This window comes from Pelodiscus sinensis, chromosome 20 (genome assembly GCF_052426305.1).
Source record: "Pelodiscus sinensis isolate ZL-2025 chromosome 20, ASM5242630v1, whole genome shotgun sequence".
Classification (NCBI taxonomy): domain Eukaryota; kingdom Metazoa; phylum Chordata; order Testudines; family Trionychidae; genus Pelodiscus; species Pelodiscus sinensis.
The window spans coordinates 3,582,552-3,610,154 of NC_143071.1; the positions used below are offsets into that span (position 1 = coordinate 3,582,552).

Genomic DNA, 27,603 nt, shown 5'->3' on the forward strand with positions numbered 1-27,603 from the left:
AAGCTCCCCACGCGCCCGTGAACGCGGCCAGAAGCAGGTTTGCTTTCCGTGCGGTGGGGGCACGGAGCCGACTCCTGCTCAGCTTGCGGGCCCCTCTCCCCGTGGAGTGCGGGGCCTAGCCCTGTCCGCAGCAAGTGCGCTTTGCTGGGAGGGTTTGCTCGCCTGCACTGGTAGGACCCTCCCCCTCTCCTTTCCCAGCCCGGCCCCTCCCCGCTGTGGGGCCAGCCCCACCCGTCAGGGAAGGGGCAAGCAGGAGGAGGGGTTCACCACGGCTGGGCAGGGGCAGGGGCAATCCACACTGGGGAGACTGGGCTAGTGGCTGATACACTGGTGGCCAGACGGGCTCCCTCTGGAGCCTGCAGACCCTTTCTGCAGAGATACGGCCAGCAGGGGAGGCGTGGACGTGCCCGTGGCTGGAACAAGCCATCCGGCCCGTGGATGAGTGTCCCGGGGGAGCCCAGCCCGACAAGCTGGAGGCGGCCGCAGGGGGCACAGCGGGACGAGGGGTTTGCCCAGTCCCGTTTGGCCTGTCGTCATGTCACAGAGCCACCTCCCTGCAGCAGACGCAGGGGTCAGAGCCCGGCCTCAGCCCCAGCGGGGGCCTGCTGGCGGGGGGCCCTTTGGTCTCACGGGGCCGTCTCCTGAAGCCACGGATGTCGCTGGGTACCCAGAGACTCTGCCGCCCTCCCCCCGATCACAGCTGCAGCACGGACGGCCACAAACCCCCTGCCCAGTCTGGCCAACGGGCCTCTGCCCCAGCCAGCGGGGACCACGGCCACCCAGCGCGAGGGGTTCACCCCCTGGGAGGGGCCTGGTCCGGGCGGGGCTCCTAGGCGCCAGGTGACTATGTGGACATGGGCCAGGGGCTCTGATGGAGACCGGTTTGCACCCTCCCCACGGGCCAGCGCCGGCCTCACCCAAGGGCCTGGGGGGGGGGGGCGCGCTCGGCTCTCTGAACAGGCTGGGAGGGAGCCCCAGCCCAGTGGTGAGGAAGCCCTGCAAGGCCGCTCCCTGCTGGCCAGTTCTAAGGACCAGCCTGTAGCGGCCTGGACGCCGCCCTCTCCCCGGTAACCTGCCCGTGCCCAGCCCGGCAGCTCGTTCTCCGGGCAGGCCACGGCTCTCAGGCCACGGGGCTCTGCCACGTCAGAGCACGCACGAGATGCATGCACTGGGCTGGCCATGGGAGCTGCCCTCTGCCGGGGCAGCGCACTGGAAGGCAGGCAGCAGCCAGCACTGTGGGCAAGCGGGCTGCGCCCAGCCTCAGCGGGCTGGGCTGCTGGGAACTGGCGGGAGGAGGCGTGGGTCTGCCCTCGGGGGAGCAGGCACCACCCGGCAGCCCTCTGCCCACCAGACCTGGCAGGCGGGAGGCTCCAATCCCTCAGGGGAGAGGGAGAGCCCATGCTGCGGTGAAGCAGGGAGGTGGAGAAGAGCGAGCGGAGCCGAACTGGGGGGCCAGCCCGGTCTCTAAGCCGAGCGCAGCGCCCGGGGAGGGACCAGCAGCCCTGTCCATCCTGGCACCGGTGGGCCCAAGCAGGCGCGGCTTACAAACACTGCTCTTTATTAACCCAGCCTAACCCGCAGAAAAGATCCAAAGGGGGAACAACCGACACTGGGACAGGAGTCAGTTAAGTGGGACTCTGCAACCCGCACGCCAGGCTCACTGCTCCTGTGGAGAGAGAACAGGGGTTAGGCCAAGGAGGGGTCCTCGGGGCCCGATTCTTTTCCCATAGACAGCCCCCCAGGGCCTGGCCCACTGGAGAAGGGCCTGAGAGCTGGGCTCCAGCTGCCGAGCGCGGCACTAGCTGGCCTGCCCTGACCCTTCGCAGGCTCCCACGCCAACGGGGCTCTGCCTCTCGCTCCACTGAGACTGGATGCGGGACGCCTGGGTCCCAGCGCTGCACCGGATGGACGCTAACAGGGAAGCCCCCTCCCCACACCAGCCTGGACAGTGGGAGGGAACGGCTGCCTTTGCCAGATCGCCCAAGGAGGCTGGCGGCATGGAGACGCAGGGTTAGCAGCTCCCCGGCACGGGGCGAGGGGAAAGCAGCAGCAGCTGAGAATAAAGGGCTGGGTGCAAGCTCCCAAGCCAAGCCTGCTTGGTATCCATAGGTAGGGGCCTGCCCCGCAGCACAGCCCACGTGGGAAGGGGGGGGGGTTGAAAGGCATGAGCTCTCCTCCCCCCTTTCAAACCTCGCCCGGCCCACAGATGCGCCAGGCCACGTGGGGGACCAGCTACACGGTTCCCGCGGGCGGTGCAGGCGGGACGGCCTCGTGTTCCCCGGCTGCGCTCCATGGGGGCTGGGACACGGATGCCCCGAATTTTGGCTCCTGGGTGACTGGCAGGCTGGGTGCTCAGAGGAGGGGCGCTGGAAAGTGCCATAGGGGGTCGCTTGCTAGCTGGGCGGGAACTTCCCAGGAGTCTGGGGCAGTAGAAATGGGGGTACTGGGCTGCAGCAGGCAAAGGGGAGCCTGACCTTGGTGGGGTCCTGCTCCTCCTCCTCCTCCTCTTCATCTGAGACCTTCCTCTCCTGAAAGGAAACGGGAGACCGTCGCGTTCCAGTCCCCAGGCACGGAGACGCCTCTTCTGACAGGCCCCCACCTGCTCTGCTGCTTTCGGTTACCAGGGCCTACTTAGAAACTCGGCTCCCGGTCTCGTGGAATCGGTGCCAGCTCCCCAGAACGGGTAAAGGGGGCAGGGCAGCCTGTCAGGCACCTGCGCACCCCACGAACGCAGCTGGTGCTGTCCAACAGGCCGCACTTCCACGGAGGAGCTGCCGCAAGTTGGGGGACAATGGTGGGAGCCACACGGTGCCGGGCTCACGTCTACGGGCCTGCCTGAGGCCTGGGGGTGCCCGCTAGCTGTGACCCTGGGCTCTTGCCAATCTGGGGGGTGAACGCCACGTTCTCCAGCAGGAACCCCGCAGCTTGGCAGCTGAGGTACGACACAGGGCTACGGCACGCTGCTCTTCATACCCTCCGGGTACAGCCCTTCCCCCCCATCCGCCGGGGTCAAACGCTGCCGCCATGTTTCGGGAGGGGAAGGCTCCCGGCTCCCCGGCTGCGATTTCACCGTGCGGCGAGGGGGGGCCACGGTTCCCAGAAGGCTCCGGTGTCAAGCGCAGTAGCAGCGACCAGGGGATCGACGCGCGGCTGTAGGAGCCCTGCAGAGCCAGCCCGGGCTGGGCTCCCCGGGATTCACACACAGATCGGGGCGCCGCTTTCCGGTCACGCGTGTGCAAACCAGCTGAGGACAACGGGGCTGCACGGGGGCTGGGGGGGCTGCAGTGCCCCTGCTCTCGAGGGCGATGCCACCCCCAGGCGCCGGGAGGGGGGCTGACAGGTGGGAAAGTCGCCTCTTAAGCAAGGCCCCAGGATTTGGAATCCACAAGTCCCTCGTCACGGGGCTCTGGCGGAGCAGAGCGGGTGGCCCTGTGGGCTCCTCACAGCACATGCTACGGGCATCGTCCCCCCGCCCGCCCCAGGCTCTGGAGAGCAGGACACAGCGCGGGTCAGACGAGGACTAGGTGCAGCCGGCCCCCTCCCCCCGGCCCGCTGGCCCTCTGGGCTACCTGGACTTTCGACTTCTTGGCTGCCCGCTCCTTCCTCCTCAGCTCTCCTTCGATGATCTCAAAGAACTCCTGCTGGACTCTGGCCAGCAGCTGCTCCGGCGACTCCTCCTCCGTGTCCACCTTCACCTCCTCCTCCTTGCCCTCAGCCTTGGTGCGCTCCTTCAGGCGCATCTCACGGTGCCGGGCCTCCAGGATCTTCTCTCGCTTCGTCTCTCGCTCGAACATCTGCGAGGCAGGGCGGGTGGGGGATAAGGCTCGGGGACCTGGGCCCACAGCGACAGGGCTGGGGCAGGAATCCTGGCCTCTGAAGGGAAGCAGAGTCCCCAGGCGGTCAGCCCCTACAGCGTGGGCTGCTGCTCCCCTCCCGCCCATAGCAGGCCCCACATTAGCCATGTCCTCGACATCTCTGCAGTCCCCCTCCCTCCAGGGATCCGCCACAGCCTCTGTCACACCGCCCGGGGCAGGGAGACCCCACGAGGGGAGTGTGAAGCAATTACATGGTGGGGTGCGTCCCTGTGGGACGAGGGTCTCTCACGACTGCGTGCCAGGGCCAAACGCTAGGGGCTGCCAGCGGGACTGGGAGCGCCCAGCACCCTGGTGCTAGCGAGAGCGGGAAGGCCACCCGAATGCCCCCTTTCTGCAGCCTGGGCCCAGGACTGCCGACCTCGGGGTCCTTCCTGACATGGCCCTGCCTGTGCAAGAGACCCTGCGGGAGGCCAGGACGCCGCCCAACACCGCGCTGCTTTGAGGGAAGGTTTGAGTCCCCTGGCGCAGCGCCGTGTGTGGACACTTCCCTCGCGCCTGGGAGCTCACACGGCGAAGCGAAACCAGCAGCCTCAGGCTGGAGCAGCCGCCAGCGCGTCCACACAGGGCTGGGCACTGGCTTCACTAAACTGGTTTGGAATCCAATTTGAATCAACCGGCCGCAGCTCCTGAGCGGAGACGCCCCAGGGGTGCTGGAGATGCCCCCTGTGCGGGTGCCCATGCTGAGCTCCCCAGCCACAAGCGCCAGGCCATGCCCGTGTCTCCCGGCCAATGCTACAAGGGGGAGTCCAAGCGTCAGGGCTCAGGGAGCGAAGCCCGGCCCGAGAGACTCACCGCCGTGGCCAGGTTCTTCTCGTTCCTCTGCAGGGTGCAGAGCCCGGACGAGACCTCCAGCAGGGTCACCGTGCCCAGCTTCGAGCCGCAGCCAATGAAGCGCCCGTTGTCCTGCAAACGCAGGCTGAAGAGAGGCTCGTCGCAGACCTGGAGAGGCAGAGTTGGGGGAGTTTGCTGTCCAGGTGCGTGGGCGCTGAGCCGGTCCAGGCTGGCCCCCCGGCAGGCATGGCAGGGCCGACGGATGCAAGCGCCTCCCACGCTGTCAGTCAGATTGGTTGATTTGGGAAGGAGGTTTTCGCTCCTGGGTGACGTGGTCCAAATGGGGGAGCGGGGAGGCCTGGCTCCTGCAGAGGGGAGTGCCGCAGGCAGCCAGACGGGCCGGTGATGGGCACATCCGACACGCAGGCCTAGCTAACGTTGCTTTCCTACAGGGCTGGGTTGCCCAGACAGAGAGATATGGGCGAGTGCCCATGTGTGCACCAGAGCGCACTATGATTTCCTCCCTTGCTGGGCTGCAGAACCAGCGGGGCCGACAGCCACCGTGGGCTCGGGGGCAACGTGTGGGGGCCTGACTCCATGCCCCCGGAAGGCGCAGGGCCGAGGGCAGTCAGCCCCCGCTTTTCCCCTAGCCCTCAGAGCCACACGGAGCAGAGCTCGTGGCGATTCAAAGGGGCCCGGAGCTCCCAGCTGCCACCGTAGCAGTTGAGAGCCCCGGGCCTCTGACTTGCCCCCTTCATCTCCCCCCACCCCCATCAGTGGGCCTTGCACGAAGCCCGGGAGAGCTCTGCAAAGCCCCTCCCCGACCCCTCCAGGGGGTTCAGATCTCTGCTCCCCCTGCGGGCGAGGTGCAGGATGGCGCGTGCCGGGACCAACCTTCACGCTGAGGGAGGGGTCGTTCTGCTTGAAGAGGAAGTCCCAGACGTCAAGGGTCCCGTCCATTTTGGCGGTGAAGAAGACGCCCGGGCGGACGGTGCTCCAGCACCCGTCTGTTAGGTAAGCCATGTGATACCTGCCAACGCACCCAGCGGCTTAGGGCAGCTCGGTCACGCCACTCGGGGCTGAAGAATCCATTTCAAAGAGCGCCGTGGCACCGGAGCCGCTGCCCCTTGCCCGGCGTGCGTGTCGCTCTCACACCCCGGGCAGGTCTCGCACGGGGACGGGGGCGGGGACCGACAGCTGGACAAAGAGCCAATATCCTACCACCACTCGCAGGGACTGGGGGCGGGGGGGGGGATTTCCAAAGTCCCCAGTGATCCAGGCACTGAAATGCTGTTAACATGAAGAGACTCGTGGGCCTCTGTCATGGAGACGCTTCCGAAACCCCTTCCCGTCCCTATCTGGGGCAGAAACAGCAAGTGCAAAATAAAACCCATCGCCTACTTGGTCCACATGATGGACGATTCCTTGCTGTCCTCAGACCAGATCCGAGCCGTCCAATCCCCGACGGTCAGGAAGTTCTTGGGGAAAAAAGGGTTCCGAGCCAGAGCGTAGATGGGGCCATGGTGCCCACTGTACGTGCCAACTATCTTTTCGGCGGGCGTCTTGGCCTTGCGGTTACAGGTGATCACCATGCCTTGTTCCGTCCCCACCATGAACTTGGTCGGCTGTGGGTGGAAGCGCAGTGGAACGCACGGTCACTGGGTGTGGGAATGCTCTCCCAGCGAGGGGAGAGGGACCGCTACGGGGGGCCTTGTTCTCCTCTAGACGCGTGGAGGGTGAGGGTGAACTTGGATCCAAGTTACGCAGGCAAGCTTCCCCCCCAATGTGCATCGAGAGGAGAACTGAACCGGCGCTGGAGACTGGCAGGTGTACTATTAACTAGAGCAGGGGTTCCCAACCTTTTTCAGTCTCTTGGCTTTTAGTAAACCTTCCCGTAGCTCCTATTCAATAGGAAAGGAAATCAACTCTAGACTCTAGAATCCACAACTCTTTTCACTAACACGACTACTTTTGGAATATTTCAATTAGGATAATCTAGTTATTTACCACATATTCCCCGTACCCCCTTGACAAGCTTTTTGTACCCCCTGGGTGTGCGTAGCCCAGGTTGGGAACCCCTGAACTAGAGGGATACAGCCTGCTCTCAGCCCCATGGCTGTACATCCAGAGTAGCCCTTGGAAGCTGGCGGAGTTACTCTGCGCGCAGGCGGGCGTGCCACATGGTAACAAAGCACAGCGAGGGTGAGGAAGCGAGCTCAGGCAATCTTGCTGTTGGCAAGATCCACTGTTCTAGGGACAAGCCCAACTCCGGCTTCCCGAAGCTGGCGAAAGGTGGGTGGAAGCTGCTGTGGAGCAAGTGACTGCTTGGAAGGTGGCATTTCCCCAGGCAGACACTGGTTATTTTTTTGCCTTCGCTTAGAATCATAGAACTGGACGGGACCTTGTGAAATCATCAAGTCCAGTCCCCTCCCCTCCCGGCAGGACCAAGCTCCGTCTAGACCATCCCTGACAGGTGTCTGTCCAACCTGCTCTGAAACAGCTCCAGTGACGGAGATTCCACAACCTCCCCAGGCAACTTATTCCAGTGTTTCGCCGCCCTGACAGGCAGGACGTTTTTAAGGATAGGTGATGAGAATGGGATAAGCCGCCTCTTTAAAACATGGACACAACGGTTCGTCTTTGTAAAGGGCTTTGCGCTGCTCAGACAAAAGGGTCTAGAGAAAGAGATACTTATTTTCTGGTTGATAAACTTTATCCTCGTGGATGGCTCCTGTACCGTGCACATAAGCTTAGGCTACGATTTCCTGATGCCTGCTGGAGAGAGGGAGCCTCACCCAACAGGACTTACATTCCATATTCAGCTCGGCTCCTTTGTCTTCAGGACATAAACTAAAGACACTTCCGTGGGGCTGAGCTTTGCTCCACAGAGCCCGTGTCAAAGCGGCCCCCTGGCTCTCAGCCACTGCTGCCCTCATGCCTTTGTAAACATCCCAAAATCTGTGCCCACAGCGCAGGATACTTATCAACCACAGCCCCCCACCGGCTCCAGGCAGCCCTGCATTCCCAGCGATTGCGGCACTGCTCGGCTGTGCATGCCGAGATAAAGATGCTCATCCCGGTGAGGCCCCTGCTGGCGCTAGAGATTGGAGAGCCCTCAGAGTCTACACCTGATTTCTCCTGTCTCAGCAGCCATCAACTGCAGCGGCAGGGAAAGGAAGTTACAACTCAACACCGGGTAATTGACACTCACTAATGTAGAACCCAGCAGGCTGCCGGGGAGAGCGCCCTGTGTATGCCGCGCATACTCAGCTTTAGCAACAAACAGTCTCACGTCATTATCAGTCTTCGAACAGAGACTGTTACTTGTATGCCGAGATCAGAAGAAAATAAATACATTCCTGGCTTGTCCAGTGCTGGCTCCGTGCAGGACGTCCGAGCCGTGGGAGCATGGAGATTACCACCTGGAGCATTTGAGAGGCTGTGACGGCGCGTTGGGGTCCCCCGTCTCCTGCACCCCGAAATGGCGCAAACAGACTGCACCAGCCAGTGGAATTGAGGGTGGTTTACTGCTCCTCCAGCACAGCGCAGCACAGATGTAATCTGGACACAGGAACTGGGCTAGGATGCCTCAGGCCCCCTTGAGATGGGGGAGACTGGGCCCCTAAACTCCAGCTCCTCTCCCTAGGCTGTCTCATCCATGCCCTCCGACAGCCAGCAACCAACTCACTAACTTCCAGCCCTGCCCCCCAGCCAAGGCAGCATTCCACCTTCCTTTGTTCCTCTCCATGGGGGGTGTCTGGCCACTGGTTTGCATAGTGACTCATCCTGTTTTGCTGGGTCGTGGTACCCACAGCAGCCAGTGGGGGTTCCCCCAGAGCCAGCAGCATAGAAACCAGCCAGGTACCCCCACTACGTCACAGTTCTCCCCCCTCCGAGAGCGAACTGAGCAGGGTCACTCCGCTCGTGACCTAGGGAAGTTCGGGTCCTCTGCGTGGGAACCCGCCCTGGGGACATGGGTGCTCCCCTTGACTCGGGCCGGCCGTGGCGAGGCCCCACATGAGCTGGCTTCCCTCTGTCCACTCGCCGCCCCGCTCCAGGGTGACTGGCCCAGGCCTGTCCTCGGGGGTCACACCCACCCTTCCGCTGGCCTTGATCTCTGGCCGGGGTCTCTCGGGCCAGGGCCATGAGCCCAGCGAGCCTTCTCTGGACAGCCAGGGCGGCTTCCACCCCCGATGCTCCATCCAGGGAGGACTTCCCCTCCCATAGCTCTCTCAGCAAGCCCAGAGGGTCCTCTATCTGGGGTAGAGACCCCCAAGCCGCGTTCCTCCTGTCTTGGGCCTTCCCGCCCCTCTGGCAGGGGTCACAGGACCGGCAGTACCGCTGCACGGCTGTAAAGATTCCCAGCCAATAGAAGTGCTGGAGCAGCTTCAGCCGGGTGCTCCGGATCCCCCGGTGGCCCCCAACGGGGACATCGTGGGCCAAATACAGCAGCTTGAGGCGATACTTTCGGGGGACGACCAGCTGCCGCTCTACCCTCCATGCCCTCGCCTTCCTGGGGAGGAGCCACTCACGGAACAGGAGCCCACGCTCCCGCAGGAATCTCTCCTGGCCACCTCTCCCCCGGGGCTGAGCTGCATGGAGGCCAGCCTGGTCCCTCAGCCTCTGCAAGGAGGGGTCTGCCTGCACCTCAGCCTGGAATTCAGCTGCTGAGGCAGGGATCGGGACCTGTCCCCCACCTCTGCCTAGGTCCGGAGTCCCAGCCTGGCTGGACCCCGTGTCCACTGGGATGGGACCCTGAGGACGCTGCCAGGAGTCCTTCCCTGGACCCAGGTTGTCAGCCCCCCGCTGGCTCTGGCTCCGGGCAGTGACTAGAGCCCGCTGGGATTCATGGGGCCACTCCTCTAGGTCGTTCCCCATCAGCACCTCGGTGGGCAAGTGCGGGTGCACCCCCACTTCCTTGAGGCCTTCCTTCGCCCCCCATTTCAGATGCACCCTGGCTACAGGCACCTTAAACGGGGACCCGTCTATGCCCTTCAGGGTCAGCTGCGCGTGGGGTAGTATCCGCTCCTGGGCCACTATGTCAGATCGGGCCAGAGTCACCTCCGCCCCCGTGTCCCAGAAGCCCGTCACCTTCCTACCATCCACCTCCAGGGGTATGAGGCACTCGCTCCGCAGGGGCCGTCCTGCCCCCACCCGGTACACGGAGGAATCCGCCTCCTGAGAATCAGACCTCCCAGGGGAGGTGCACTGAGCATCCTTCCCCTCTCTCTGAGCTGAGGTTTGCCTGCCAGCCCCTGCCTCTGGGGCAGCCTGCCCTTCCTCCCGCCCCAGCCAGTTAACCCTGGACAGTCCCCGGTCCTGGGACCTGGTGCACTGAGCCCTCTTGTGGCCTTTTTGCCCACAGCGATGGCAAGTTAGGCTTTGGGCTGTCTCTGTCCAGGCCCTGGCTGGTTCTCTGGGGCGCAGACGACCTGTTCCTTGGTCTCGCCCCGTAGTTGACTCCCTCTGTCGCTCAGCCGAGATCCGGTCTCTGCGCGGTTCCCTTTCTCTCCGGGACTCCCGTTCACACCCGGACCGGCTCTCCATGAACTCATCCGCCAATCTCCCGGCCTCCTGGGGGTTCTCTGGTCTCCGGTCCTTGAGCCACAGCCTCAGTTTGGGTGGGCACGCTTCATAGAACTGCTCCATCATGACCAGCTTGAGCAGCTCCTCTGCGGTCTGGGCTCCAACTCCAGACACCCACTTGCGGCAGTATTGCGCCAGGCGGGAGGCCAGGTCCACATAGGTCTCCCGTGGCCCTTTCTGTACCCCCCGGAACTTCTTCCTGTATATCTCGGGGGTCAGCCCGAACTTGTGCAGCAGGGCCTCCTTGACTCGGTTGTAATCCCCGGGCTGTAGGTCCTCCAGCTGACTGAGCACTCCGGCCGCCTCCTGGCTCAGTGCGGGGATGAGCTCCTGCAGCCAGTCAGCTGGGGGAACCCGTTGCAGTCCACAGGCCCTCTCAAAGGAGCTGAGGAACCCGTCTATGTCACCCATGTCCTTCAATTGGGCCACCACGAGCCTCTCCAAGTGGCTGGCAGCCCTGGGACCTTGGGGCCCATCCGCACTTGGCGCAGCCGGTGCCCCGCCGGTTCTCCGCTCTGCCATGGCCAGCTCATGCTGTCGCTGCCTCTCTCGATCTTGGCGCTCCTTCTCTCGGTCCTCTACTTCCAATTCCCTGATCCGCAGCTGGATCTCCAGCCGCCGCAGCTCCGCTGGGCTGGCCCCTGCCCTAGATGGGCTACGGCTTGCAGGCCTCCCGGGAGACGCTGTCTCATCTCTCCGTTGGGTTCCAGCGCTCCTCCCCCTCTCTGAGCCTGACACACTCTCAGGGGGGGTCTGGCTGCTTCCCCTGGGGACAAGATCCTGGCCCTGTGGCTGGTCATTCCCTTCCAGCTGGGTAATCAGCTGGGCCTTGGTTGCTTTCCGCACAGGCAAGCCCCTCTCTCTGCACAGCCCCACCAGCTCTGCCTTCAAGAGTCGGGCGTAGGCCATCTGCCCGCTGGGCCCCTCGGTGCAGACTCACCAGTCTAGTGCTGCAGCGCCCCACGATTCCCAGGAACCGCTTCGCTCTGTCTCCAGCATGCCTGGCTCCAGGGCTCTTGCTTCTACTGCGCCTTGTCGCTTGCCGCTGGAAGCTCCATCCACGGGGTGCAGTGCATCCCACTTCTGACACCAGTGTGACGGCGCGTTGGGGTCCCCCGTCTCCTGCACCCCGAAATGGCGCAAACAGACTGCACCAGCCAGTGGAATTGAGGGTGGTTTACTGCTCCTCCAGCACAGCGCAGCACAGATGTAATCTGGACACAGGAACTGGGCTAGGATGCCTCAGGCCCCCTTGAGATGGGGGAGACTGGGCCCCTAAACTCCAGCTCCTCTCCCTAGGCTGTCTCATCCATGCCCTCCGACAGCCAGCAACCAACTCACTAACTTCCAGCCCTGCCCCCCAGCCAAGGCAGCATTCCACCTTCCTTTGTTCCTCTCCATGGGGGGTGTCTGGCCACTGGTTTGCATAGTGACTCATCCTGTTTTGCTGGGTCGTGGTACCCACAGCAGCCAGTGGGGGTTCCCCCAGAGCCAGCAGCATAGAAACCAGCCAGGTACCCCCACTACGTCACAGAGGCTCGGCCAGCCTCTCTGAAATTCAAACTTGTGCACAACCTACAGCCTGCTCTCAGCCCCACGGCTGTACATCCAGAGTGACCCTTGGAAGCTGTCGGAGTTACTCTGCGTGCAGGCGGGTGTGACGCATGGTAATGAAGCACAGGGATGGTGAGGAAGCGAGCTCAGGCAATCCGCACGTTTGAGACATGCAAACCAGCGTGTAGAGAACCTGGTTTGCCTGCTGCACCCTACACGTCAGGACCATATGAGATGAGCCCACACATCTACCCTCTGTGATGCTGGCAGGCCAGGTGCCGGCTCATGGCAAGGTCCCCATGTCTCAGTGGAACACTGACAAATACATAGCAAGTATCTGTCGGGCTCAACTGGGGTTGGTGCTGCTAAAATAGGTAGCAGGGTTCTCAGACTGCGTTAGTGTTTAGACTTTAATGAATGCTTGTGAGTTGTAGTTGGCATAAATCCCACTTACAGCATCTGCATCCCAACTTGCCGCTGCACTATGATCCGCTGTGACTAACTCACCAGACAGGGGAGAGACATTAACTAGCGTGAAGGGTTGGTCTTCAACATCCTTCCCGAAAGGAAAAGTCTGCCAATACCTGATGCACTATTGTGGGATGCAACTGGAATTTCCCCATGTACTGTCAATAAGTAGGGACATTCCATATTTCGGTTTGCGGTTATTCTGTCTCCTCTCCATGCAGATCAGCCATGCCTCGGACTCCACCCATCAGCTGAGCTTTGCAACCAAAAGCGTGGGTGAAGAGAAGAATAAAACCCCTAAGAAGGAGGAACTGACTATCTCTGGGCTGCTTGGACTCTAGGGAGGCATGGTTTTCTAGGTATAAGCAGGAGATCCCCATCTGCATAGACTGGGTAAGCCCTAAGCAACAGGCAGAGTTTGCTGATTAAAAAACCTTCTATTATCTTTTGAAACTTCTGCTCATTTGATGAAGTGGGTTTTGCCCACGAAAGCTCATACGGTCTCTATATTGTTAGTCTCTAAGGGTATGTCTACACTACCCTGCTAGTTCGAACTAGGAGGGTAATGTAGGCATACCGCACTTGCAAATGAAGCCCGGGATTTGAATTTCCTGGGCTTCATTTGCATAAGCGGGGAGCCGCCATTTTTAAAACCCCGCTGGTTCGAACCCCGTGCAGCGCGGCTACACGGGGCACGAATTAGGTAGTTCGAACTAGGCTTCCTAGTTCGAACTACCATTACTCCTCGTGAAATGAGGAGTAACGGTAGTTCGAACTAGGAAGCCTAGTTCGAACTAGCGGGGTTTTAAAAATGGTGGCTCCCCGCTTATGCAAATGAAGCCCGGGAAATTCAAATCCCGGGCTTCATTTGCAAGTGCGGTATGCCTACATTACCCTCCTAGTTCGAACTAGGAAGGTTGTGTAGACATACCCTGAGGTGCTACAGGACTACTCGTTATTTTGAAACTTCAGACTGTAATTCATTTGGGTTTCTGTGCTCACCTGCTTGTAAATAACTCTCTGGTTTCCTTTTCCAGTTGAATAAATCTTTAGCTAATTTAGTATAGGATTGGCTACAATAATTGTCAATAGGGGTGTAAAAAGCATTTAAAAAAGTAACCGTGTAACTGTTAAAAATCTTAGCGGTCACATGGTTACACACGCTGCGGGTTCTGCAATATAAGGGTGATACTGCAGGTCCCGGCTGTCGGCCCTGCTCCCGGGGAGCCGGCTGCGCTGCGGGATCAGAGCCCCCAGTGTGGTGCGGCTGGCTAGGGCCAGCAGAGCTTGCAGTTCCAGGTGGCTGCCAACTCCTCAGGAGCAGGAACGGCAGCCAGAGCACACCGGGAGCCAGTTTACACTATAAGCTGGCTCTTGGCACTCACTGGCTCTGGCTGCTGGTCCCATTCCCGGACCCGGGGCCAGCAGCAGGGAGCCAGCACACGCTGGCAGAAGAGTTTAACTGCAACCAGACAATAAGCAGATGCTTATCGATTAACCGGTTAAACTCTTACATCTCTAATTGTCAGTGGTGTGAGAGCGAAGGTGCAATTGACCTACGGTGAGGTGGGGGGGTGAGGGTTCTCACACTTCATTGCCCTGCAACCCCCTTCTGGCAACACAAATTCCTACACATCCTTGGGGAGGGGGAGCAAAGTCTGAGCCTGCCCAAGCCCTGCTGTCCTGGAGGTGGGGGAAGCAAAACCTGAGTCCTGCCGCTCAAGACTTAGCCACAGTTGACAGGGCTCGGACTTCAGCTCTGTGCGGGGGGGGCTGGGGCTTTGGCCCCGTACTCCAGCAAGTCTAGTGCCAGCCCTGGCAACCGGATGAAAATGGGGTTGCGATCCACTTTGGGGTGCTGACCCCCAGTCTGAGATCTGCTAGGGTAAGGGACCGGTCCTTGGGACGGGGCGGAACCTGACTATCGCTGCAGGGGGCCATCTCTCACAAAGGCAGGCTCCCCGGGCGAGAGGCAGACTGCCCTACCCCAGGGACTGTCTGTGACTCCACGAGGAGGCTGTTACTTGGCTGGCCAAGTCTAAGCGTAGAACTCAGAGCCCGTTTGGGGGGTGTGCCCTGGTTCCTAGCAGCCTGCCTTGCGTTGGTACCCACGCTCTTCAGCCGCCGCGGGCGGGCCTACCCTAACCGAGCTGCGGTGCCAGAAGGGCGTGAAAGTTCGTGAGCTGTGCCCACAACCCATTACAGCAAGGGCTGCAGGGACCGGTGTATAGGTCAAGCACAAAGGCCTCCTATTTAGCTCAAGGACTAGGTTAAGACCCTACTTGGTAAACTAGCAAAGCACGGAACCAGAAATCAGGGAACCACAACTGGTGCATCAGAAAGCAGGACCAACTGGTGGATAAAATCAGAGGATGGGAAACTGCCCATCACATCCTTCTGGAATCCTTAAAGAGACTCAGGGAGAAAAACTGTCCGTGGGTGCAAGCTTCGCCCGCCGGGCTACCATCCCTACCACCTCCGGGACCCCTGACCTCCTTCATTCTAATCCTGAGAAATGTGCAGGCCAGAGCGGGGCAGAGAGAGGGACCCAGCTGATACTGCCACTTCCCCTGGGAATCCCGAATCCCAAACTTCATCTGGGGTGTTGCCCTCTCCCATGTGTCCTTTACCTTCCCTACTACTTGTGACGTAGTGGGGGGACTTGCTGGGCTGTGGTGACCTCTGCTGTCTGGAGCAAGACCCAGCAGGGAAAACCTTATTATGCAAAGGTGACTCCATACCGGTTGAACCAGACACCCCCCTTGGGGAGAAACACAGGGAATTGGATGCTGCCCTGGCTGGGAGGCAGGGCTTGGAGAGGGGGAGTTAGTTCCTGGCTGGAAAGCGGGGAAGAAGGAACTGGGGAGGGGGCTGGGATCCCCCCATCTCAAGGGGGCACTGAGGCCTTTTAGCCTCAGTTCCTGTAACCAGATTACATCTGTGCTATGCTGTATCCTGGAGGAGCAATAAACCACCCTCAATTCTACTGGCTGGTGGAGTCTGTTTGTGCCATTTCGGGGTGCAGGAGACGGGGGACCCCCAACGCGCCGTCACACTGCTACTACTACTACTTCTTTCTCCTCTTTCCTTCTGCATAAGAGGAGTCTGGTTTAGCCAGCCTGTACATTTTACAATACTTCTGACAGTCTGTGACCGAAAAGGCAGCTACACGGACCGCCCTAGCCAGCCCCGTGTTGGTAAAAGTTTGTCAGGTCTCAGAGTGGCTGATAAGACCATGTTCTGTGCTGCCTTTTGAGAGGCAAAATCAGAGCCAGATGCTGTATTTTCTAGCTCTGCTGTTCTTTTCCTGCCCCCTTTTGTGCACCTTGGTTTTATTTTGTCGTCTAAGGAAACGGGACTGAACTTTAACAACAACAATGCCAGCTCCATCCCAGCTCAACTCACTTCTCCTCTTTCCTCCCAAAAAATAGTTATTGGCGTCTCTGAGGCCATCTAAGAGCGCGGGAACCTTTTGTGGGTCGGGGGCCACTAGCCCAGAGAAAAATCAATCGGGGGCTGCACGCAAGTGAGAAACAAAAGCAAACAAACCAACCCTCGTGACGTGGCCCCCGACTGAGAAGCAGAAAGACACTCCCACGTTCCCCTCCCACACTAGCGCCTACGGGGGCCCAGGCTAATAGATTTTGTGTGCTCCAGCCTGGGGGAGGCGGCAGGGGGGCTGGAGTGCCAGCGTGGATTGGATGCTGGCAGGGGGGGAGCCCTGAGCCTCGGGGCCAGATCAGCCCCTAGGTCTTAGGTTCCCCTCCCCCGATCTATGGCGTTGTCTAAACTACACAGCTTTTAGTGACAGCCATGTCGACACAGCCGCGTCACTAACAATCGAGCGGTGTAGCTGCTGTTTCTTGGCTCTTTTGCCAACAAAATACTGATGCCCCCAGGGAGACAACACTCCTACAGACAGCGCACGGTTCACACCGGCACGGGCTGCAGCAAAACTTGGTGGGGAAGGGAGGGGCGTCTAGCACCTCTGAAGGACAAAAGTTTTATGGTTCAATTACCAGTGTAGACCTCATTAAGAGTCTGTCAGACAAGGGTTTTTTCCTTTAAAGACTCTCTCTCTCCAGCTAAGGGTAAGGGAACAAGGGCTGTTGTTAACAAGAAAGCCTCACTTAGCACTTCACTTTTCAAAGACTTTCAGTTTTCCCTTCTGCCCTGTCTCTAATAAAAGGCGAAAAGGGTTCCTAAGAGCGTGTTCACCTTGATACTAAGCCAGTGATTTACTTTGCGTACAAACCCCAGAGCCTCACGCTGCTCAACGCCAGACAGTAACTTACTCCATCTAAATTAATACAACTAACGTGCACGTTCCCTCCCCACATCCGCCTGCCCATCATCCAAGCCTGCCGAAGGAGTCCACCACTGGGCACTTCTCCCCCAAGGCGTCACCTCCTGGCTGAGGAGCCCAGCACGAGCCCACTCAGAACCCCCAGCCTGGACTAGACGTAAGCTGGGACGCCCAGGGTCTTTGGAACGCCGCTGCCCCCGGGGCAAAGCCTCCGGCGTGGGGAGTTCTGTGGTCCAGCACAGCAAGCAGCACTCACCAGGGTAGGTTCAAACTCCAGCGCGATGGCTCCCAGGGCATTCTCCAGGATCCCTTTCCTGCTGATGTCCATCACCAGGGTCTCGGTGGGCTCGGTCAGCTTTCGGATATCCCACCACAGGACCTGCGGAGGGGAGGTCTCAGAACCGCTCGCTCTCAGCATGCCCAGAGTTTCTCTCTTGTATAGAGCAGCTGGGATTTGTACTACCCAGCATCAGACAGCGGCAGGGTCAGACCAGACTGTAATGGCAGGACGCGTGAACACACGTGCTTTCGCTCTGCAGGGGGAGGGGGTATAGCAGAGTGTCCTGGGACAAACCAAGGGTCCGGCAGCAAGCATGCCCCATGTTTTATAGCCAGCAGACAAGCGCCGCCAGGCAGGGAGATGTCACCATGCTGGCCCCGACCGGTCACTGACCCAGCGCCTCTGAGCAGAGCCTGTCGGTGCTGCACGCATGCTGTGGCAGTGGGGCGAGGCCAGGTGCTGGCCTTTACCTGCCCATCCGTAGAGGCGGAGAAACAGTCTGTGCCGGTTTTGGACTGAAGCCAGATCACTCCATACACGGGGTCCCTGTGGCTGAACTCTACGGTGGAGAGCTCCACCGGCTGGCCCCCTTTCCGGGTGTCCCAGTAAGCTGTGAAGGGGGAGGAGACCATCAGCAGTGCCTTATCCATCTGCACTGGCGAATAGCCACTTCCACCCGGTGCGCTGCCTCTGGGCCAGCTGGCTCTGGTGGGCGGTTTCCCCTTCAATGCTTCCTAACGAGAGGGCGTGGGCTGGAGTTAGTCCGCCGGGGGCTACTGCTTCAGCGGCGCCGTCAGCGAGGCCAGGAATAAGAGCAGGGCTGGCGACTGACGACCAGGCCCTGACGTTGGGCATTTCACCACAACAGAGCCAGGCAAACCATCCACTGATCTCGGCCTCACCTGCTCTGGGGCTTGTAGCCACCCGCACCGCAGCACCGGCCTAGCAAAACTGCTGCAGCCACTCCAGCGGATTGGGGGTGTGAAGGGTTAACCGATAAGCCTCATTCTAAACCAGTGAGGCTTCCTGGTTAAGGTTAACTGGTGGAGGTGGGAGCAGCTCCCTGTCTGCCTGCCACGGGCAGGGGGTGGCTCCAGACACAGGGGGCTTGCCGTGGACAGGGGCTGCTCTAGCCCAGCCAGTGCAGCCTCTGCCTGCGGTGGGGGGAGTGAGCGTGGCGGCTCCAGTTCAGCGGCAGGCAGGGGGGCTGCTCCAGTCACGCTGGAGCCATCCTCTGCCCACCCTTCAGCTAACTGGCTAACCGATGAACGGGATTTTGCATCCCTAGTGCGGATGGGCTGCACAAAGGCTAACCGGTGGCTTCCCCGGAGCAGCTCGAAGCTGAGGTGAGCAAGGCTCCGACGCAGCTAAAAACTCCAGTGCCGGAGAGTCCAAGTGTCCCGGGTGCCCCTGCAGGGGCATGGGACGAGCTCTGTCCCCACAGAGTTGTATGCGGGGATGCAGTGCAACACCTCAGCTCCCCTCAACTCCAGCTGGTGGTTTGGTCCTTGGCAGTTCTGAAACCCAGGCCCCAAGATCACACAGCAGGCTACTCAAACCACTCCGGAGCCAGGCTAAGGGGCTAGGTTGATTCTCTGCAGACACAGCAGCGTGTCGCTCGCTCGCTCTTGCCGGGTGACAATGAAACAATTGAATGTGACAGCGCACGCTCTGCTGGGCCATCAGCTGTGTGCCTGGGGAGCCCTGCGAAGGAGGAGGTGAAATTGACTCTCTCTTCCAGCACCTAAGGAGCACACGATAATGTCCTTCTAATACATGCCCTGCCAGATCAGATGGCTGTTGCAAAGGGCAATGAAAACATAAAAATGAGCCCAATTAAATCGAATGGGTCGTGTGGCTGAATAAATAACAGAATGTTACTCAGATCTGGCAAGCGGGGGAGGGGGATGTCTTTTAATGTTTGAAACAAGCGAACAAAAAATTATTCTCCAAAGGAAATGAAAGCAATTGGTTCAAGCTTCTCTAACACCACGGCATGCTTCCCAAAGCACGTCAGCGGGGGAGAGAGGGATAGCCAGGAACACTACCCACCGACAGCTATCTGACACAGTGTTCTGGTCAGGGTACGGGACCTACAACAGCAGCGTCCTGTCCTCAGCGCTAGCCTGCTTGATGACATGGTGTAGCTACCGCCAGGAAGGACACTTCTGTTAGCAAAGACATGCCCAGTGCATCTCCAGAGAGAACGTGTGTGTCGGTGAGAGTAGCTATTTGGACACAGTGGACCAGAGACATCCCAGGGCTGGGGGGTGGGGTCTTTCCTAATGAAGTCAATTAGATCTATCTGGGCTACCGCTGACAATCAATGACATGCTGACAGGCGTTGCTGGACTCAGTCCTGCTTCTGAAGTCCACACCCCTCCCCACTGCACTGATTCCCGGGAGTGAGGGGCAGAAAGAGACAAGCGCGCACAGGCAGACTGGATGGACACTGAGACCCACTGGCCAATTCTACGTAATGGGGCTGAAGTTACATTGGGAGCCAGGAAGTTCTCACTGTCCCTCTTCGAGCTGTACTGGTTGTCTGGAGAAGCATGAGCCTCTGCTCCCTAGGGGCAGCTAGTTTCACAAGCACTGAAGTTACTTAGTAATTCAAAACATTCTTCCAGCTACGGCCGTGTCCATTTCCCATCTGGAAAGGGCTTGACATGTTTTGAGAGCTAAACAAAGGAAATGACCCTCTTTCCCCCCCTTTGTTCTGGGAAATAACACAGCCTCCTTGTCTGCGGAGACAAGCCCACCTCCCTCCCTCCCTCCCAGAATGGGTTTCCCCCGGATCACGATCACACAACGGTGACTTATCAAGCAACACAGAGTGTATGGCCACCACCTGCTGCCTAATTAGGTGACCGCGTGTTATTTCATCAGGCTTGCAAGTCCCAGGGCTCCGATTGCAAGTTAGCGTTCCAGGCCGTGGTGCTAATGACGCTACGGAGTCTTTGTGCAGATCAGCACTGGAGCGAGGCTAGCGCAGAATTAAAATGAAGCAGTTCCCCGGTAGCGCTGCTTGATAAACAATGGCTGTCCCTTACCGATCTGCCCATTGTAGCATCCACCAACCAGGACGTGGGAGTCTTTGGGGTTGTACTCCAGGCTCACGAGCGGGGATGATGGCCTCAGAAGCTGCTCTGGTCTGTTGGGACTTTCTACCAGGAAGGGACAAAAGAGAGGAAAAGCAAAGTCTAAGTGAAGCCCAGCAGGAAAACAACACCTGCAACTAACTCAGCTCAGGAATGCTGCAGGCTAGCCAGTGACCACCGGAACCCACGTCTCCCCAGAGGTCTCATCAACAGAACACAGTGCTAGCTAGAGGAAGGGCAGAAACCGTTCCTACAAGGTACTAATCCGGAGGAAGAGCGAGCACCTAAAACCACTTTGCAAGCAATGTACAGGCGGAGGGAGAGAGTGGAAATGACTTGCCCATGGTATCTCAACAGCCAGGAAGAGAACCCAGGAGTCCTGACTCCCAGCCCTGCACCTGAAACAGACAAGCAATCCACCTTCCCCCGGTATTAGCCAGGCCAGGTCTTGGCGCAGAAAGAGGAGTGCTGCATTGAGTGCTCGCTTTCTGCCTCCATTCTGCACCGCTCCTTTCCCAGTTACCACCCATTCTGAAGGGGGAACCAACAGAGCGGGCCATCACGGAGGAGCCCCAAGTAGCTGGGAAGGCAAGTCACTAGACAGCCAGCTGGGATGAGAAGGAAGGTATCTAGCTCCCTTGTCAGGTTGTGGTCAGAGCCTCAAAGCTCCCTGTGGCAGCGAAAGGTTCGTTCACTTTGGGTGGGCAAGGGTGGAGGCCTCACCCCTTTCTGCTCCCACCCCTTTCGCTTGTCAGTCCTAAAAGGGACACCCCAGGGAAGTGCCTCAGCAACACAAGGTGTTTCCGAACATGGGTCTTGTGCTGCTTTTTGCTTTTTAACAGATTGGGCAAATGGGCAGAGAGTGGGGCTTTCCAGGCTGGTTTCCACACTTTGATCAGGTTTCAGATACCCAAAACCCCTCTTCTCATTCCTCCGTGTCCGTCCGTGAAACAGGAGGCGCCTCCCCTTTCTGCTCTCCCAAGGGTGAGCTGCGAGTTAGCTAGTCTCCACCTGCAGAGCACTTCCCAGACATTAAGGGCCATCTCAGTGGCAAGCGTTCCTAACGGTAGCATTTTTGCCTCTTACCGAGATCCCATATGTATGAATCGTAGCTCATTTCTTTAGAGCTTCGCTGGAACTCCAGGCTGGAATAAGCTACTGCCAGCTTCTTGCTAGCATCGGGATGCCAGGAGAGATGCGTGGCTGTCCTTTTGATGACATTGGGATCTCTGTTTGATAATAAGACATCAAACAATAGCGTTAACTTGCTAACAAAATTGCCACACTCCAGACTATCAACAGGTTCCCAAGGGAAGAGGTGGGAACTTCAATTAAAACAGGTTAAACCCCTTGATGGCACTGATTGTAGGAACCAATCCTGCACTGAATTAGGAAAGGAGGACCTAGATGAGCTGATTAGTCTTTCCAGTTTGAATGTGTAGCAGTCCGGGTACATGCCAGGAGCTAACTTTGAAAAGTTAATAAGCAGGCCCCAACACTAAACAAACGGAAGGAAATTCCTGTGAAATTCGCCCGGTACAAAAGATACTGAACCTGGGATACTCACTGAAGTGCACTAACTAAAAAGAGCCCCACAATATCGCAAGCCCATTAGATCCTCCCCAGATGTACATTATTTGACCGGGTTTTGAAGGACATGTGAAATCAGAGGTGGGCAACCTGAGGCCCACGGACCCCCCCCCCCATCTGCTCCCTTCCCCCATGCGCTTCTCACGCACTGGGCACCAGGAGCCCCACGTAACCTACTCCTTCCCCTCCCTCCCAGCACTTTCAGAGTGTCACAAATCGCCTGACTCACCCTCCGACTCTGCTCCCCCCTCGGCACTCTGAAAGTGCTGGGCGGGAAGGGAAGCAGTAGGAAGTGCAGGGCTCTGGTGCCCCAGTGAACAAGAGGGGGGCAGACGGGGGCCCACGCGGCTGCAAGCGGAACCCCAGTGAACTGCAGGCTGCTGCCACCCACTGAGATGAAGGAGGGTCACTCATTCGGCCCGCTTGGTTGCCCATCGCTGTGTTAAATACTCCTCAGCGCAGGGTGTAGGAAAAACTGCCTGCTTTTGGGGATCGAACAATCTGAAAAGTGGGGGAGGTGAGGGATTAACCTCTTGTAGTAACTGCCCTCCGCCCGAAAAATTACTTGGAAATACCCAAAGGAGCATCTATATTTATATATTACTCTCCAAGGATTATTTTTCTGAGCCAGAGATGACATTCATAGAATCCTAGAACTGGAAGAGACCTCGTGAGGTCATCAAGTCCAGTCCCCTGCCCTCATGGCAGGACCATGCACCATCTAGATCGTCCCTGATAGATGTCTATCTTACCTGCTCTTAAATATTTCCAGGGATGGAGATTCCACAACCTCCCTAGGCAATGTATTCCAGGGTTTAGCCACCCTGTCAGTTAGGAAGTTTTTCCTAAACCTCTCCTGCCACAATTTAAGCCCATAGCTTCTTGTCCTAAATTGCCAGGGTTGGTCTGAGTGCAGAGAGAGATTGACTCCACCAGAGAAAGCCTGCCATTCAAACCACTAGGATGTCCTGCAGTTAATTCTGGCCGAGCTGGGTGGTTGCTAGGATCTGCTGTGTTTGCTGCTTCAATTATGCCTGCTCCTGTCAGCAGATGCAGCTTAACTGAAGCAGCTGCCTGAGCTGGCCCAATGGTCAATATGAACAGGAAAAGAACAGGGAATGTTCAACTCTAGGCAGCGCCTCCGGGCTGCCAGTACCTGAAGACAGTAATGGTTTTTGCAGATGGAGGCTCATCTGCTATGTCCGCCGTCTCTTCGTCTTCAAAGTACTCCTCGTAGATATCGATCGCGTTGTTCTGTTTGATGCAATGCTCCATCAGCTGTGAAGCAAGCCATGCAAATAAGCTATGAGGTGACATTTGGGAAAGGGACTGGTTTTAGCGAGCAGGCAGCGAGCAGAGCATGACGGGAAAGGGAGCTATACCACCACCAAGTAGGCAGAAAGGCAGAGGAAAGGATGGGACAGCGGCCTTACACTGCCGAGCTGCATGATGGTGTTGATGTAGTTCTCATCTTTCTCCACTTTCTTCCGGAATCGGATGGTCTGCTCCATCTCCAGCGGGTTGACGTCTTTTGGCCACCCACCTTCCAAATGGTTAACGCCCTCATTTTCCATCTCAAATCTCTCTGTGTTGACCTGGAGTGTTGCACAAAGCGAAAGATACAAAGCTGATGGGCTGGGTTTAGATGGTTGCTCCATAAGCTGATGGAGATGGGGAGGAGTCTAGCACTTAATCCTTCCCTGATCCCAGATCCTGCTAGCATTCATACTACCAGTCAAGATTTTCCTAGCTTTATCGGCGCTGCAAACGCCATCTGGGTCCTTGCATCTCAGCTTTCTCTTCTCTAGCTCTTAGCCATTGCCAGGAATGAAGATCCAGCAGTCAGAACAGAACAGTGTTCATTTGCTGATGCACAAACTTGACCCCCCTCATACGTCTCCCTGGCTACATTGCTTCTGCAGAGCTAAGGGGAGGAAATGCTAGTTTTTGTCAGTGCCATCAGCAGACGTGACTTGAACACACACTCATGCCCATGGTGAGAAGCTGCTAGCTTGACAATCACTTCTCTGGCCGCAGACAAGTCTTGAACTCGCAGTCCCTGCTGTGCCTAACAATGGAATGATGGATAATCACTTCACCAAACCTCTGAGCACTCTCACTCACCTTCCAGCAACCGGAGTGCAGGAGGGATCATGTAGTATTACATCCTATACCTTCCTGAGCAATCCCGTAATGTATATCCCAATTTCAAGGAAGGCACAGAGCTCTTCTGGAAATATTAACACAGGGAACTCTGCAGAGTTGTTATTTTCTATTACTCCCCACACAGGAAGAGGGGTGGGGGGTTCCAACAATGTGATTGCAAACAGGAACCAGCACTGGCAAGAAGAATTATTGGCTATTTCGCCACCGTTTAAAACTCAAAGTAGCTTCTCATAGCTCATCCAAGCGGAGCAGATTGGCTTAGCAAAGGATCAGTCCAATTCTGGGAGCTCTTAAGGAATCATTCATTAATTGCTTTATTTACCGTCACTGACTGCAGGAAGTGAGAATCCTCCAACCTCCCCTTTTTTAATGGAATTCCAGATTTGCAACCCCATCGCTTCCTTCCTGCTCTGGCAGTGGCTCTCCCCTGAGCATCTCAAGCCGTGCTACAAACAGCCATGGAGCCTCCCAACTGGCTTTCCATAAGGTAGCTAAGATAAAATCCACTTTATATCTGAGCAGCTCTGTCTCTCGAGCTGCCAGGGTCCCACAGTGAACAGGACCCTCTCTCCTGTTTTAAGCACTTGACAAACTCAAAGCTCTTAACTGGCCTGCGGCAGCCAGCAATGAAAACATTGTCGCCATTTTGTGAATTTTTGGGATGGGCAAGAACCCTGAGATAATATCACTGACAACTGCTCAGAATACAGCACCACCATGGTATTTCTTCCAGAGAAGATCTTGATTCCCTATATCCTGCTCCCGCGAAGGAGGTCCCAGAAGAGCTGCAATTTATTACTGACTCCCACTCTACCTCATGCTCTGACATGTCACTGGCACACTGTATTCCAGTATCAATGGGGTTCCTCTCTATGAAGTTTGTGGCTTGGCTGGGGTCCGGATGGATGTCCACGTTGATTTCGACTGGCCGGTCGGAGAAGTTGCATTGTCGGCCAAACTCGCTGCGCTTCTTCACGTACACGTAGACGATCTCCATGGCACCTGCTGGGGTGAGGGAGAAGGACACATTGCGCCTTTGCATGCTTCAAACTCACCCTTTCACTGCTGCACGACACAGCGGATGCTTCCCGGGGGACACGGAAAGACGTGATCCCTCCCTACCCACAGGGATGACGCTCTGGGTTTAGAAATGATGAGTTTAAATTTGGGAACTAACCTGGATTGGATGATCTAGTGCAGGGCTACTCAATGATACTCACAGCACACGCCGAGGGCCGCAACTTAAGTCTGGTTGCATATACATGCAAATAGCTTCTTTCACACTGAGGGGCATGAATACAAAGATTAAGGCGAGATGATACAACGCGCAGGCCCCATTTAAGTCAGTTCTGCTGACTTTAGTAAAACGCAATATTTACCCAATTTCCACCCATATGACAGCACTTGTAGGGTACGGTTAGACTACAAGGCTGTGTCTGGACTGGCCAGTTTTTCTGGAAAAATAGCTGCTTTTCCAGAAATCTTGACAGCTGTCTACACTGGCTGCTTGAATTTCCGCAAAAGCACTGGACTTCCTACTGTAAGAAATCAGTGCTTCTTGCGGAAATACGATGCTGCTCCCGTTCGGGCAAAAGACCTTTTGCACAAAACTTTTGCGCAGAAGGGCCAGTGTAAACAGCGGAGATTTGTTTTCCGCAAAAAAGCCCTGATGGCGAACATGGCGATTGGGGCTTTTTTGCGGAAAACCGCGTCGTGATTGGCCACGGACGCTTTTCTGCAAGAGGTGCTTTTGCGGAAAAGCGTCCGTGCCAATCTAGACGCGCTTTTCCGCAAATGCTTTTAACGGAAAACTTTTCCGTTAAAAGCATTTGCGGAAAATCATGCCCGTCTGGACGTAGCCCGAGAGTTTTTCCGGGATGTATCCTGGAAAAACTCTTCTGCGTCCAGGGACGTGTTTGCGCTTCCGTTTTTCGCTCTGTCGGAAGCCGCGTGCCTTGCTCTCCGAGGAGTGAGGGGGCTTTGAAAGAGCCCCCCCCCCCACATCTGGCCCAGTCTGGCCCCACATCTGGCCCCACATCTGGCCGAAAAGGGAAAAGCCCCTCCCAAGGGCAGGATGGAAAAGCGGCCGGGCCGGGCCGAGTAGCCCTGCGCTAGCGGGGGGGGGGCTCCCGGGGCTCGCACCCCCCCCCGCGGGCAGCGACTCTCGGGGGTAAACTGAGGCCAGACCCCCCCCCCCCGCGCTGCACGGGGGGGGGGGCAGCAGCGGGGGGACCCGTGGGGGGAGGGGCGAGCTGCAGGGCACGGCGGAGGGAGCGCTCCTGTTCCCCCCCCCCCCCCGCCGCATCTTACCGGGCGGGGGCGGATCCGCTCCGGGTCTCGGCAACCGTGCGCCGCGTGTCCCCGGTTGCCTAGCAACGCCCGGGAAGGGGGGGATGGCAGCGGAGCGGTCACGTGACATGCCGGGAGCCGCCGCCATGTTGGGGGGGGAGGGGAGAGGAGCAGGCAGTTCCCTGAGGGGGGAGGGGAGGCGCCATTGCTGAGGCACGTGTGGGGGGGAGGGGAGGGGAATGGCTCCCCCCCATCCCCCGCTGTCCTGCTGCCCGCCCCTCACCGTGGCCTTGGGCCTGGCCTGCGCAGCCCAGCATGGAGCCCCCGCCCGCGATGAGGGAGACTGAGGCCCACGGCGCCGGGCCTGGCCCCGACGGGTGGGCAGTAGCCTGCTGCTTGGGGAGCTGGGGGTGCAAGGGGCTGGAGCACGGCCCTGAGCCCCAGGAGGTGGTGCGGGGTCAAGGGAGACCCTCAGCAGAGCTGAATCCCAACGCGCCAGGCGAGGCCCCTGCCCGATAACCCGACGGCGGGAAGGACGCTCTCACGCCCGTGGACCCTGTCACGACCCGACGGCGGGAAGGACGCTCTCATGCCCGTGGACCCTGTCACGACCCGACGGCGGGAAGGACGCTCTCACGCCCGTGGACCCTGTCACGACCCGACGGCGGGAAGGACGCTCTCACGCCCGTGGACCCTGTCACGACCCGACGGCGGGAAGGACGCTCTCACGCCCGTGGACCCTGTCCCGACCCGACGGCGGGAAGGACGCTCTCACGCCCGTGGACCCTGTCCCGACCCGACGGCGGGAAGGACGCTCTCACGCCCGTGGACCCTGTCCCGACCCGACGGCGGGAAGGACGCTCTCACGCCCGTGGACCCTGTCCCGGCCCGACGGCGGGAAGGACGCTCTCACGCCCGTGGACCCTGTCACGACCCCCATGTGGGAAACCTAGGAGATGAAAGAACAAGGCCTGCCCCACAGCCCGTTATTTTCATTCATTAAACGCCAGCCAAAATTTAACTAACTGACTTCGTAGGGAATAACATACCCAAGACTGTGAGGAAGCATTGATTGAAGAGAACAGCTTCAGCCCAAGCCTACCACAGAGGAATAGATCTCATCAGAACCAGCTGTTCCTTGCAAATTCAGGAGCTTTACAAAAAAAAAAAAAAAAAATCAGATGGAAAAGCAACTACTTTTTTATATTAACAGTGTTATTACAGCACTGTGACCCAACAGCCGTGGGCTGCTGCCAACAGTTATAAGCAGTCCCATTCACTATCAAAACAGCCATTATCTACCAGCAGCTTATTTCCAGACACTATTGCAAGGAGCAAAGAGAGATGGAGTGGAATACAAAATAAGGAGCGCTCAGTATGAAAACTAGATGGTATTGGAAACCATTCAAGAAAAGCATGAGTCACCAAAAGAATCCTGGGATACTAGAGGAGAAAGATGGAGAATGTTGAACTCTACTGCTACCCTTAGTAAGACAGGACAGTTAATTCACCTGGCACCCTGGCTGTGGCTAAAATGTCTAGTAACAGCTAGAGGAAGAATGTGTATTACTCACAAGAAGTCAGACAAAACATCCTTCCCCTAGTTCCAGAATTTGC

General features: G+C 58.1%; 1 protein-coding gene across 5 annotated transcripts; it reads right to left on the minus strand.

Moving 5' to 3' along the window:
- Positions 1–1,541: 1,541 nt before the first annotated feature.
- Positions 1,542–27,053, minus strand: DNAI2 (dynein axonemal intermediate chain 2). 5 transcript variants are annotated; one of them, XM_075904036.2, is made up of 15 exons: positions 27,036–27,053; positions 24,875–24,980; positions 24,512–24,702; positions 22,965–23,126; positions 22,688–22,809; positions 21,028–21,170; positions 19,894–20,007; positions 17,311–17,450; positions 16,817–16,939; positions 6,048–6,271; positions 5,541–5,676; positions 4,668–4,814; positions 3,570–3,794; positions 2,475–2,528; positions 1,542–1,666 (listed from the first exon to the last, which is right to left on the minus strand). In XM_075904036.2, exons 3-15 carry the CDS (start codon positions 24,692–24,694, stop codon positions 1,658–1,660), a joined length of 1,782 nt encoding a protein of 593 aa, XP_075760151.1. In that variant the 5' UTR covers positions 24,695–24,702; positions 24,875–24,980; positions 27,036–27,053; the 3' UTR covers positions 1,542–1,657. The 5 variants fall into 5 exon arrangements, with proteins under 5 accessions (XP_075760151.1, XP_089628155.1, XP_075760152.1 ...); XM_089772029.1 differs by having other exon boundaries at positions 24,512–24,699; positions 27,036–27,051; XM_075904037.2 differs by lacking the exon at positions 27,036–27,053 and adding an exon at positions 26,008–26,128 and having other exon boundaries at positions 24,512–24,699.
- Positions 27,054–27,603: the final 550 nt, after the last annotated feature.